Genomic DNA, 13,893 nt, shown 5'->3' with positions numbered 1-13,893 from the left:
TGGACTTCTCTAATCCAAAAATCACATTTGGAGAACTTTGCATACAACTTCTCCTTCTTCAAAACTTCTAACACTTCTCGCAAGTGTCTGCCATGCTCCTCTTGGCTTTTCGAATAAATCAGAATGTCATCTATGAACACTATCATAGATTTATCTAGGAAAGGATTACAAACCCTGTTCATTAAATCCATGAATGCTGCTGGAGCATTGGTTAGTCCAAACGACATAACCAAAAACTCATAGTGCCCATATCGTGTTCTGAACGCAGTCTTCTCTATATCCTGCTCTCTTACTTTCAGCTGATGATACCCTGACCTAAGATTGATATTTGAGAAATAGCTCGACCCTTGAAGTTGATCGAACATGTCATCAATCCTCGACAACGGATATCTATTCTTTATTGTTGCCTTGTTCAGCTCTCTATAATCAATGCACATTATCATACTTCTATCTTTCTTCTTCACGAATAACACCGGAGCTCCCCATGGTGATGAACTAGGTCTAATGAAACCTTTGTCCAATAACTCCTGAAGTTTCATCATCAGCTCCTTCATCTCCGTCGGTGCTAATCGATAAGGTGCTTTTTCTATTGGCGTCGTCCCTCGTAACAAGTCTATTCTAAACTCCACTTGTCTATCAGGCGGTAATCCGGGAAGATCTTCGGGAAATACTTCCGGATAATCACATACAACAGGAATGCTCTGCATCGCCTTTTTCTCCTTCTTAGCATCGATCACGAATGCTAGATACGATGTACATCCTTTGGCCAAACACTTTCTAGATTTCATCAATGAAATGATTCCAAAATTTACTCTGCGTTTATCTCTATACACCATAAACGACTCTTTCCCAGGTGGGTTTACTTTGACTATCTTCTTCTTGCACAATATATCGGCGTCATTGGCGCTAAGCCAATCCATTCCAAGCACGATGTCGAAACCGTTTAGTTCAATAGGCAATAATTCATCGTGGAACTTATTCCCATTCAAGTCAATTAAGATGTCTTTCATACGATGGCTAACAGGTACAAACTTGCCACTAGAAACTTCGACTAATAAGGCATTATCTAGTCTATCAACAGGCAAAGCTAGTTTCCTACCAAATTCATGCGAAATAAAGGAGTAGTTGGCTCCATAATCAAATAAAAATTGGGCAGGCAATGTGTTTACGAGAAAGGTACCTGAAGCGACATCAACTTCATCTTTAGCAGCTTCCAGTGTCATCTGGAATGCTCTCGCCTTCGGCTTTGGCGGAATGTTGGGTCTAGCTGCCTCCTTCTTCTTCGGCCAGTCCCTCGACATGTGTCCCTCCTCACCATAACCATAGCAAACTTTCTTAGAGAGGGTGCATTCATTGGTATAGTGCCCTGGCTTTCCATATTTGTAGTATGTGGCCACTACCTCACATTTCCATGATGCTTCTTCTTACATTTGTCGCACCACTTGGCTTCGCCTCCACCTCCCCTCGAGCCAGACTTCGAGAACTTGTGTTTCTTGTTGGACCCTGAAGTTCCATTGAACTTCCTCTTTTCACCAACCTCTATCCTCTCCAAACCCTTTTCCTTCTGCTAGGCCTCCATATTTTTAGCTGCTCGAACAACTGTTTTTAGAGTAGTTGCCATCTTGACTGTCGGACCAAAGTCGGCAGGCAGTCCATTAGCAAACCTCTTAATCTTGGAGAGTTCCATTGGCACTAGGTATGGAAATAACTTCATTTTCTCAGTGAATGCAGTAGCATATTCATATATGCTCATCCTCCCCTTCTTCAAGTTTTGGAACTTATTGTTCAGATCAATCAGATCTATCTCTGAACAATACTGCACCCTTAGTTGTTCCAAGAACTCCTCCCATGACATTTTCTGGGCTTCCCCTCGTGGCATAGTATCTGCCAACAACTTTCACCAACTCAAGACTCCAGTCTTCAGTTGTCTAACTGCGAAAACAGTCTTCTGCTTGTTGCTACAATCGCAACTTTCAAATACCATCTCCATTTCAGAGATCCAATCCATTATCTCAATAAGCTTCGGGCTTCCAGAAAGACTTGGTGGCTTGGCACCCAAGAAATTCTTGTACATTCTCCCATCCTTGTTGTTTCTCCTTTCTGGATCGTTCCTTCGTTCTCCTTGAGTCCCAACTTGACTCATAATGCGACTATTGTTTCCTTCCTCTGATTGCTCAGGAATCAATTCAGGTTCCTCAATAGGCATGATAGGTTCGTCCCTATTATCATGCAACATCTGTCGCATCTCATCCCTTTGTTTGGCTAACATAGCCTGAATCATGGCTTGCACCCCAACCATTGTTATTGGTTCTGGTGTTACTGCTACAATAGGTGCTTGCTCAATTACTGGCGGTTGATTCCCGTTTTCATCCGCGTTTCCAACACCGCTTCTTGTTCTCACCGTTTTTTATCTATACACCGAATAAGGTAAATTAGATCCTCATTCACGATAGATATTCAAATCATCCTTATCACTCCGAAATGTTTACATGTTAGTTCTAATACCGTAGACATACGCTTAAAATCCTACACACATAAGGTTTCCAGATCCGGTCGGCAATAGACCATAGATCCGAACAAATAATTCATATATGGCAACATATAACATTTAGCACATAAAAGCATTTTAGGCAACTTTCCTAAAATAAACTAGTGCTTCTGTCTAAAATTTAACAGACACACACCTCGCAATCTCCACTTAGCATTCTAAGTTTAAGTCTATAAATCCTACAAATTCCTAGTTCACTTAAACTAATGCTCTGATACCAACTGTGACATCCCCAAAAATCACGGCCAGAAAAGACCGTTTTCATTTATGCTTCTTAAAATAATTTCAGAGTAAATCCTTTTGATTTAAAAGAGTTGCGGAAATTGTTCCCAAAAACAAAATATGATAAGATAATATTTATCAAAGCATTTCATCAAGAGATGCATTTTCATTATATAATCAAAACTCGGGATGTCATGTTCCGATACAGAACATAAAGCATAAACAATAATATTACAAGTTATTCATCAAATATATACATATACAGACTTGCAAACAAAACAACTCGATGATTCATCCATCTTATGCCCTTGCGCCACTTCCTGTAATACAAATAAAACTGAGTGGGTCAGGCTTAGGAGCCTGGTGAGCATATAGGGTTTTCAACCCACAATAAATAAATTATATTTATTTTCACCAACCAACAATAACCCGATTACCCATTCCCGTTATCCTCACTTTACGTCCCTAAAACAACATCTATCTCAAGGGACCTAATCTAGGATTTTCATCGGGACGGACATTACTGCTAAGGGGTTTCCTTAACAATAGATATCCTAAAGGCAACCATGAGGGGGATAGAGTACACCGGTGAACACGTCGTTCACAACACCTACAGGTTATGAACCTGCTAGCGTTCCACAAGACTGTATAGAAGGAGTCTGTGGTCGTTATCCATACTCCACTGAATAACTAGGTCAACAACAACATCGAGGCCTCTCATTTGTTTATCACACATCAACTATCTACCCATGTTCTACCCAACATTTTAGTAGATATATATATATATATATATATATATATATATATATATATATATACATAGTTTAAAACATGCATAGCATGTTCAATCAATACATATTCCGCATAACATATGAGGCACACACACATAACACATATTTCATAGAGAATAAATCGGATCTATGAGATAAAAGAAAGTGAATATACATTCACGCATATAACAACCAAATATACACATAACACGTATTTCGTACAAAATACTTCATAATTATGCGTTAGAAGAAGGTAACTACACACTCACTTGATCAGGAAATGATCGGACAGCACTACGACTTGTAGAAGTAGTATTCTTCGGTAGATCTGGAAGATCTTCACAAAAACCGGGCTCCTTGCAGGCAGATCTTCGGCTCGGGAATCACACTTCTCGGGATCTTCGGGGCTTCGGGACTTGCTTCGGGGCTCGAGAATGATATCGGGGCTTCAGGATAATTCTTGCACAAAAAACGATGCAAAAACGCGAGAGAAAGAAGAGAAATGAGCAAAGGAATAAGGCAGCCTCGGCTTCCTTTTATAGGGGGCTGAAACCCACATTACGCTGGGCGTAATCTTAGGTTACGATGGGCGTAACCTGGATAAGCCCGGTGACTCCCCCCCTTGGATAATATCGAAAATTTATATTTAAATCTGAAAATATTTAATAAACTTCAAAAATTCATATCTCCTTCATACGAATCCGTTTTCGACGTTCTTTATATCCCCGCATAGGTGCGACTACGCTCTACAACTTTCGTTTAGACACCGTCGGCTAATTTTGACTTTATTTTTATTATTTATTTTTAGTAGGCTGGGACAGGAAAACTCCGTTATAAAATCATAACTTCTTCATCTAACGTCCGTTTTCGCCTATCTTTTCATCGTTTCACTACAATTAATGAGATCTTCGATTCTCGTTTAGATTGTTTCGGCTAAAAACCGTCCGATCTCAAATCGAGTATTCGGGCTGCATACTGCTAAGTCGAAACTTCGAAAAATCATAACTTCCTCATACGAAGTCCGATTTGGGCGTTCTTTTTATGCACGCTCTCGGTTTAACACACTCTATGAATTTCGTTTAGATTATTAAGGCTAAATATCGCTCTAACGTAAATTTCACTTTTTATGTCGTTTAGCGTTGCCGGTTCTGTCGCGAAACTTCGACAGGTCATAACTTCTTCGTTATAACTCGGATTTCGGCATTCTTTATATATTCGGAAACCTCATTTCAACTACTACAACATTATGCATAGATATTGAGCTGATATAATGCATTATCCTAGTTTACTGATTAATGCATGTCCGACCATTCTGGAGACCATAATCTTAACAGCAATAGACAAAACCTTCAATGGTTGAGGCTCAACCTAAGTAATGTTGTAGTATTTGAGACACTTAACACTAATCATCATTTCATGTAAAAGCCCTAATCTCACTCGGGACTTGAATTAGGCTTTCCTATTGGGCTTTGGCGATTGGACTATTAGTGGGCCATCCAAGAACATGTTAATGGACCAAAGTAATTAGGTGGGCTTTAGAATAAGGTCTATGTGAGGACTTGGGCCTAATTTGGAAAATTGGGCCATAGATGGGTCATAATTGGGCCTTTTATGATCATGTGATATTGGCCATGGGAATTAGATTGGAATACTCGGATGGACCTTAAGGAAAGACCATGTAGAGGTCTGGGCCCAATTTGAAAAATTGGGTCATATGTTGGGCTTTGGCCTATTATTTGACTTTTGGGTTTTTGTAGTGTGAGTTGGACTTTGGGCTTGGAACCCAATTATTAATTGGGTATTGTTTGATGTTGACAGTTCGGGAACCTATCAATCAGCAGCTGGAGTTTTATCTGTGGGATTGTAGCAATGCCAGGTGAGTTACCTCACTATACTAAGGGGTCTAAGGCACCAAGGTCGGCCCATTAGATGTGTTATCCTAGTAGTGTTAGTATGTTGAGTATGAAGTTAGTGTTTCATGCTAGTGGTATGCCAGTTAGGTAGATCTGTAGGACTACATGTGTTGTTATATGATTATATGTGTGCTTAGTGGTTATGTTATATGTTGATATGTTATGTGGGATGGGTTGAGGTGATACTGCTCTGTGCGGTAACCAACAAACCCAAGAACATTCCAGATATGGGCTAAGGGAGACTCATACTGTGGGCTCGGTGGCAAGCCAGATGTGAGTTGTGGGCCCGATAGGCAATCCAGACTTACATTATGGGCCCAGGGGAAATCCAATGTGTAAACCTATGGACCAATTGCATGTTGTTCAGTTTTTTATGTTATGATATTGCTAATATTGTTATATGGACTGTATGTGTATCGATATTTTAGGGGAACTCACTAAGCCTCGGGCTTACAGTTTCAGGTACATCAGGTGATCGTAGGAAGGCAAAGGCGTGATCGTACAGGTCCTCACCTTTTATGACTATGTTTCTGGGATACTCTGATATACAATTATTTTTAAAACAAATTGGTAACAACTATTGGTTTCTAATTGATTTAAAAAGTTTTAATTTGGCTTGAACTTTTGGGGTGTTACAGGTAAGGTGCGTTGAGCTTTTTCCCGCCTTCTCCAACAAGTTTTTAACCTTTTGATTTTCCAGATTTTCTGTAAAACACACACACACACATACAAAATCAGATCCTTAAATTCAAAACACTAAAGTTGGGAAAGTATAGTAGAAGCATCAACAAAACCTCATGTTCGTTGTTTGGGGAGGTGTGGTGGCATTGGCTTTCAGTGGAGCGGTGTGTAGCGCTAACCGGAATTGCATAATATTTCTTTTGTTTTCCATTTTTGGTTTAGCCCTACCAAAGACACATATATTGTAGCAACGTGCTTTCATTCCCTTATATTTATAGTACACACTGTACTTTTGGATTTTTTTTATTAATTAGGTATTGTATTCCAAAAACTCTACTATAGTTATTTTTAACTATTTGAAACGACTAAATGTTGTAAAGATTTTACTTAACACCATAAGGACCAACTTCCAATACTTTGAGAACTTCGATTTTCACATCTTGCAATCAAAAATTCATAATTATAACACAAAGTAACCTCCTGAATCTATTGTATGAGTTAGTTGAGCAAATTTTACATCTAAACAAATTCTACCAACTTTTGATCAGTTGGTATGGGAAAAAAAGTCTAATAACTGAAAAGGAAAATCACCTTTTCATATAATCCTTGACCCAAAAATTGAAAATATAAGAATTATTATTATTGCAATTTGGCATCTTGATCTAGAACAGAGAATACTCGTTAACTTAAGCTAATTAATCTCCGTGATATCACCATCACTTTGATTATGAACATTAGCTATTAATCGTGCCTGAAAAACATGAAGGGAAATATGAATCTTCAACTGGAATACTTTATCAGTAGCCCGATACCCTGATTGAAGAGGAAGAATTAGAATTTACTTATCAATTATATTCCCTGTTACAGATGGCACAATCAAAACAATAAATGAAAAAAATAACAAAACGAAAGAGAGGGAAGGCATGAGTAGCCTTACATGATCTATTTTCTCCCCAAGCCCTTTTCAAAGCTTGTAAAAAAAATTAAAAGTCAACACACTAAAATCAATATCAAATATGACCACCTCTAACATACAGAAGAAGGGATGAGCTACGATAATGGGAAGAGACACCCTAGAAATTGATCACTTCACCCGAGACACACCTTCAATTACAAAATTATAATAGATTATTTAGTTTTTGGACAATATTTAACTGATAATACATGAACCGCATATACCTTCAATTACATCTCATGTGCAGTGAACATCTATATACCAATGACAATGAAAATCACACATTATTGTTGCTTTCTTGCATAACATATCAATATAATTTGGTACGAAATATAATCAAGCACTTTTTATGCAAAATCAGTTAATCCATAAGAGTCACCCTACCCAAACATCTGGTAGTTGATTCCTCCACCAGACCACTCAAGACCGTGCTCTACTCCTTAGTTTCTATGCAAAACAAACTTTAAAGACTCCTTAAAGCCTACTGGTACTTCAGGCTCAGAACAACCCCCAACATATTGATCTCCAATATCAGGGTCACATGATTTGACACCTTACCCCTGATTGGATGAATAATTTTAGGGTAATGTTGAAAAGGGTTAATATCACAAAAGTCCCATGTTTTTGGCACTAAATTGGAAAAATCCATGAATTTAATTTTTCATTTATTGTAACCATGACATTTTCTTTAAGTTATCATTTGAGGGCAAAGAGCCAGTCACCAGCAGGTAACCTGTACCATCCGGTCACCACTAAGCTATTTCGTAGCCATCGCCTTTCACGAACCATCACTGCTAAAGGGTTTTTCATGCATTCGAGAAGGTTTTGACGCTGATAAGAGTTTCACAGTCCCCAATTTCGCAACTTGAAGCTCTGAAATCGTTGGTGAAGTAAGGTTGGAGTAGAAAGGTACGTGTATGGAAACAAGAAATTGATGATTATGAGGGTGGTTCTTCGTTTATGGAGTTCCAAGTTTGAACTAACAAGTTGTGTTTTTGTTTTTTTTATGAAACAGATGGCTTCTACTTCTGGAACTAAGAAGCCTAAAGGGCCTAAGATCCCTGAGAAGACATATCTTCCAGACTTTGACTCCGATGAAGATGCATTTGACTTTAGCTTCTTGGATTTTTTCTGAAGAAACTTTCAAAGCCCCCTCAAGACTATGTGATGATCAGTTTCTTAACTTATTATGTGATGAAAACGTATTAAGGAGGAGTATTGATGGAATGGTAGATGATGGAGATATTCCTGGTGTCCAACAAAAAGAGCATGCCCACTTAGATGAGGACAATGAAGATGTTGGTGTGGAGTATAGGGTGCATGATCCCAATGTTGATTGCAAAGAGATGAGGCCCCGATTAGGAGACTGTCATGAATCCCCTACTCAACTCAGGTTTGCTTTAACTAACTATGCAGTCCATGGAGGGTACCAAATTTATTTTGAAAAAAAGTGATAGAGTAAGGGTTTTAGCTAAGTGTGGTAGTGGAACCAGGGATAAAAATGATAATAACAAAATGCAGTGTCCATTTAAGGTTGCAGCTGGATGGAAGTACAATGAAAGAACATTCCAGATAAAATTTTGTAATGAAATGCATCTGTGTGATAGGAATTATCATTTTGGTTCCTTAGTTACTAGCAGTTGGTTAGCCAAACACTACCTGAAAGATGTAATCATGAAGTCCAAGATGACATTGCTAGAGATGCAAGCAGATGTGCTACACAGGTTTTTAGTGAGTGTATCTATTGGTCAATGCCAAAGAGCAAGGGATGCTGCAATGGGGATGATAGAAGGGAAGTTAGAAGACCACTATGCCAAGGTTTGGGACTATGCAGTTGCAATCAGGTTGAGTAATCCGGGTACAACTTGCTTGGTGGGGGTAGAAAGTAATTTGGGGTTTAACTATTTCAAAAGGTTTTATGTTGGCTTCAAGGCTTTCAGAAATGGATGGAGCATATGATATATAAGGGTAATAGGACTAGATGGTAGTTTCTTGAAGGGTCAGGTTAAGGGGGAGATTTTAACTGTTATTAGGAGGGATGCAAACAACCATGTCTACCCAATAGCATGGGCAGTTGTGAATGTTGAGAATAAGGAAAACTGGACCTAGTTCATTGATAATTTGGTTGCTGATTTGGATCTTGGTGCTGGCAATGGATTGGTTGTAATCTCAGACCAACACAAGGTACCACAACATACACTAGTATACAATATATATATATATATATATATATATATATATATATATATATATATATATATATATATTTGTATGTTACTATCATTAATATTTACATGTGTTGTGTTGTGTTTGTTTGTTAATTATAGGGACTTTTACAGGCTGTGGCAGACCTACTCCCTAATGTTGAGCACAGACAATGTGCTAGACATATCTTTGCAAACTTTAGAAAGAAATTCACAGGATTAGAGCTAAAGAGTTTGTTATGGGAAGCTGCTATGAGTACAGTGGAAGGGGACTTTCTTGCTACAATAGATAAGATAAAGAAGATAACAGAAACAATATACAATTATCTTATGGTAAGGAAACCTGAAACTTGGTGTCGAGCCTTCTTTTCTCATGTGTATGCTTGTGAATCAGTAGAGAATGGGGTTGCAAAATGCTTCAATGCCATGATCAAACAAATAAGGAAGAAGCCTATAATCACAATGCTTGAGGAAATAAGGATTCTCCTTATGAAAAGGTTTTTTCATTAAGGTCAAGAGGCCACCAAATGGAGGGGTAATTATGGGCCTAACATACAACTGAAGCTTAATGAATTTGGGAAAGATATGAGGTAATATAAGTTTTTATTGGCATGTATCCAAGAATATTAAGTATCTATTTATATGTGTACTTTTTTTGTTTTGTGTGTAGGTTGTGGACAGTGGTGCCAAGTGGTGGTGATGTGTTTGAGACTAGGTATGGCTACAATGGATACAAGGTTGATTTAGCCAATCACACTTGCACCTGCAACTTGTGGATGTTGTCGGGCATACCATGTGTGCATAGTCGAACTGCAATCAACTATGTCCACAAAGATCCAAGTGAATTCATTTCTTCTTGGTTCCAGATGGACAAATATGTTGCAACCTACAGTCAGAACATACAACCTGTTGGTGGAAGCAACTTGTGGCCAATGACTGAGTTTATTAAACCGTTACCATCCCTAGTTAGAAGGATGCCTGGAAGACCCAAAGTAAATAGAGTGAAGCATGCATCTGAATCAGAAGATTCCAAATACCCCTCTCAAAGGTTAAAGGTTACTAGGACTGTGAGGTGTGGAAAATGCCAACAACTTGGGCATAATAAGATTTCATGCACAGATGATGAGGTACCTAAGCCACCTGTCCCAATAAGGAAGATTGGAAAACCTAGGAAAGATGGGGGAGGCTAACCTATCTTTAATCAATTCCCTCTAGTTGAGCCTACTATACTAAGAAGTGATGTTGCTCCTCCCACAGTTTCAGAATGTGGTGATCAAGTTGGTGGGCTTGATGTACCAAGAAGTGATGTTACTCCTCCCCATTTTCATAATCTTATAATCAAGTAGGTGGTCCTAATATTAGTCCTATGAAAAGGACTAAGATGATGGCAAGGAGAGGAGGGAAAACTAAAGTGTCTGGATCAAGGAACAAAACACCAAATAAAACACCTAATGGTAAGAAACATAAGAGTAATGCAAAGGAGGATGTGTCCCTAACTTGTGATGAGGATTTTGTTGATCTTTTTACACATGCGCCTAATGGTAAGCAAGGTATGAGTCAAGCAACAGAGGATGTTCAGGAACAAGAACATGATGACAATGAGGTGAAGGTGAGTGAAAGACTTACTTTATAGGAGTTGCTGATGTCTGAATATACACATGCTAATGCAGTGGCTGCTATGAAAGAGGTATGTTTTGGTAATCACTATTTTTGGCTTTCATATTGTAGATTTACTAACTACCCCTCCATATTGTAGGTTTATGGAGAGGTTGACAGTGGCGGAGCTAGGGTCAAAATAATGGGGTATCCCGAGAAAAAAAATCATGTAATATAAAATAAGCAAAAAAAAATAAAAACCACAATTTTATTAGATATAAACTTCAACTTCTATAGCAAAGTTAAGTTTTAAAGTTCACCTCTTCGTTCTTTCATTTTACGAAAACGATTAATTACATTTTCAGTCTTAACATTCTCTAGTGCTTCTTTTTCTACACTACAAATCAAAGCATCATTCATAAAATCATCACCTATTCTATTACACAAATCGGTCTTCAAGAACTTCATCGCAGAAAAACACCGTTCAACGGTTGCGGTTGCGACGGGCAAAACCAAAGTTAGTTTTAATAATCTATAAACCAAAGGAAAAGAGAGGTGCTTTCCAGTTTCCACCAACAAACGAGAGAGGTCTGTAATTCCCTTCAAGTTGAAAAATCTTTCATCATGGAGAAAAGAATGATAATAGATATCAAGTTGCCCATTAAGTTGCACCCTTTCTGAATCGTCAAAATCGTTTTTGTATATCCCGCTTAACTTTAATAACTTTGCTTTATCAAAACCAGAAAATGAGTCACAAGGACTCAAAGCCGCCATGTTCTCCATCAGCTCCGTGCCAACTTCACTAAATCTTTCCCCAAATTCTTGAATTTGCATATCCAAAATCGTGTTAAAAATCACAACTTCAAAATGATGTTGATTAGTCTTATTGGTCCTACGCTTTCGTGGGGTAACATAATATTCTGACATGTCCACAATTCTAATACTATGCTTTTCACTAAAAGCACAGTAACATAATATTCTGACATGTCCACAATTCTAATAATATTCTTTTCACTAAAAACACATACTTTCTTCCAAATTTGTGGAAACCCATCTTTTCTAAAAACAAACGATGCTTTCTTTGTCCCTTTTTCTAACAAAGTCTCTTCCAAAATATTTTGATCTTTTTTTTTAAGATGCTTTGACAAAGTATCCGTGAGACATAGAATTTCCAACATCAAGTGTAAAAGAAACACGAAATCAAGTGTTTTGAAATATGACAAAATACCATTTGCTTGATTACGGTTAGATAAAGTAGACCCCTCCTCTTTGACATATTTAAGAACCGTAACAACTTCTGTAAACAGATTCAACAAACTTACAATTGTTCTAAAATGTGAACCTCACCTAGTATCTCCAGCTCGAACAAGAGAAATCTCTTGATTCAACCCTCTTCCTGTTTCAGTTTCACCAATACCAATTTCGGCTGCCACTCTTTCTTTTTGCATCTCTCATATCATATATTTTCTCTTACAAGACCCACAAACGACAGTAACCACCAAACCTAGTTGTTCAAAGAATTCTTCAACATCATCATGCTTATTTGCAACCGCCACAACTACTAATTGAAGTTGGTGTGCAAAACAATGTATATAATATGCGGAACTATTTTCATTTAAAATCAAAGATTTCAAACCGTTGAATGCACCACTCATATTACTTGCTCCATCATAATATTGCCCCCTCACCTATATATTTGAAAAAATTAATAAAAAAATATAACACATAAAAATAAAATTAATATCATATTAAAGGAATAAATATTTTATGATTTCTCACCTGATCAATAGTCAAGTTGTTATTGGAAAAAACAGTATCGATGGCGGCTTTAAGAGTCAAAGAGGATGTATCCAACACGTGAAGAACTCCGATAAATCTTTCCTTTACAATCCCAAGTCTATCAACATATCTTAAGACTATAGCCATTTGTTCTTTTTTGGAAACATCACTAGACTCATCAACTAATATACCGAACACATCTTTACTAATTTCATCATAAATAGACTTGATTATCTCTTTTGAAAAACAATTGACAATATCTTTTTGAATTGTCGGAGAAGTCAACTTTTCATTTTTTGGAGTATTTTCTAAAATAACATTAAAAATCTTCTCATTATCTTCTCTAATCAAAGATAAGACTTCAATGAAAAGTCCTTTATTATTAGACTTTTCCGTCTCATCGTGTCCACGAAATGGTAATGCATTTTTTAATAAAAAGCTACAACTACGGATTGTAGCACGTAATCGAATTTCATAATTACTTTGCTCAAGTTCCGTTTGCTTATGCAAAACTTCACCAATAGATCGGTTTTTTCTCAATAACAAATGACATTTTTCTTCGACCTTATGGTGAGAACTTTGAATCTCACCCATATGTTTTCGGAATGATTTTTTTTACTTCAATTGTCAAAGCCTTCGGTTATAAATGCATCTTTTCCACCTTGAACCCTACCATGTCTCTAAACAAGTAGCAATAAAAACAATATGCTTTTTTTTAATGCTATACTCTAACCATGGAAATTCTGTAAACCATTCCACAACAAAACGTCTTTGCTTCTCACCAAATAAGGTAAATTCAAAATTATGCCCCTTTGGTTGACAAGGTCCTTTAACCAAATATGCCCTCCTTATTTCATCCCTTTGATTAGGATTATAAGATGTAATATTTGGCCTCTCCCCTGGGTCCGAAGGAAGATCAGTCAAATCAAAAGATTGTGGTACTTTTGGTTTTTGAGTATGCTCATTAGATTGTGGTTCTTGTGGTTTTGGAATTTGTTCATTAAATTGTGGTTTTGGTGTATGTTGATTAGGTTGTGGAACTTGTGTACTTTCATTAATCCTTTTTTTTTTTAAGTTCCTTCACAATTGTTGTCTCCAACATCTAACTGTCTTTTGAAAAACTTGTTAATATCAACCTACAATCAAAATATATCAACAATCAACTCTAATTTTATAACTTGATTTCAAGTTTCAACAATAAATAACAGCCCACTATCAAATTATC

The 13,893-nt window shown here is 37.3% G+C and overlaps 2 protein-coding genes across 2 annotated transcripts; one reads left to right on the top strand and one right to left on the bottom strand.

Annotated features, from left to right (window-relative positions):
* Window positions 1-8,315: 8,315 nt before the first annotated feature.
* Window positions 8,316-10,483, top strand: LOC145039987 (uncharacterized). Its single transcript, XM_078987980.1, has 4 exons — window positions 8,316-8,482; window positions 8,697-8,967; window positions 9,417-9,790; window positions 9,964-10,483. Exons 1-4 carry the CDS (start codon window positions 8,316-8,318, stop codon window positions 10,481-10,483), a joined length of 1,332 nt encoding a protein of 443 aa, XP_078844106.1.
* Window positions 10,484-11,198: 715 nt separating this feature from the next.
* On the bottom strand, window positions 11,199-13,262 carry LOC145039986 (uncharacterized). Its single transcript, XM_078987979.1, has 4 exons — window positions 12,669-13,262; window positions 12,394-12,577; window positions 11,961-12,186; window positions 11,199-11,844 (listed from the first exon to the last, which is right to left on the bottom strand). The coding sequence occupies exons 1-4, from the start codon at window positions 13,260-13,262 to the stop codon at window positions 11,199-11,201; spliced, it is 1,650 nt and encodes a 549-aa protein (XP_078844105.1).
* Window positions 13,263-13,893: the final 631 nt, after the last annotated feature.

This window comes from Lactuca saligna, chromosome 4, assembly GCF_052625555.1.
Source record: "Lactuca saligna cultivar CGN05327 chromosome 4, ASM5262555v1, whole genome shotgun sequence".
Classification (NCBI taxonomy): Eukaryota; Viridiplantae; Streptophyta; class Magnoliopsida; order Asterales; family Asteraceae; genus Lactuca; species Lactuca saligna.
This window is presented reverse-complemented; position numbering and strand designations above follow the sequence as displayed.

Coding starts and splice junctions, on each gene's coding strand:
- LOC145039986 (XM_078987979.1), bottom strand. CDS start 13,262: ATGGGTGAGATTCAAAGTTCTCACCATAAGGTCGAAGAAAAATGTCAT. Junction 12,578..12,668: donor ACAACTTGACTATTGATCAG/GTGAGAAATCAT, acceptor TCAAATATATAG/GTGAGGGGGCAATATTATGA. Junction 11,845..11,960: donor AAAGGGACAAAGAAAGCATC/GTTTGTTTTTAG, acceptor CTGTGCTTTTAG/TGAAAAGCATAGTATTAGAA.
- LOC145039987 (XM_078987980.1), top strand. CDS start 8,316: ATGGTAGATGATGGAGATATTCCTGGTGTCCAACAAAAAGAGCATGCC. Junction 8,483..8,696: donor GAATCCCCTACTCAACTCAG/GTTTGCTTTAAC, acceptor TCTGTGTGATAG/GAATTATCATTTTGGTTCCT. Junction 9,791..9,963: donor AGGATTCTCCTTATGAAAAG/GTTTTTTCATTA, acceptor TTTTGTGTGTAG/GTTGTGGACAGTGGTGCCAA.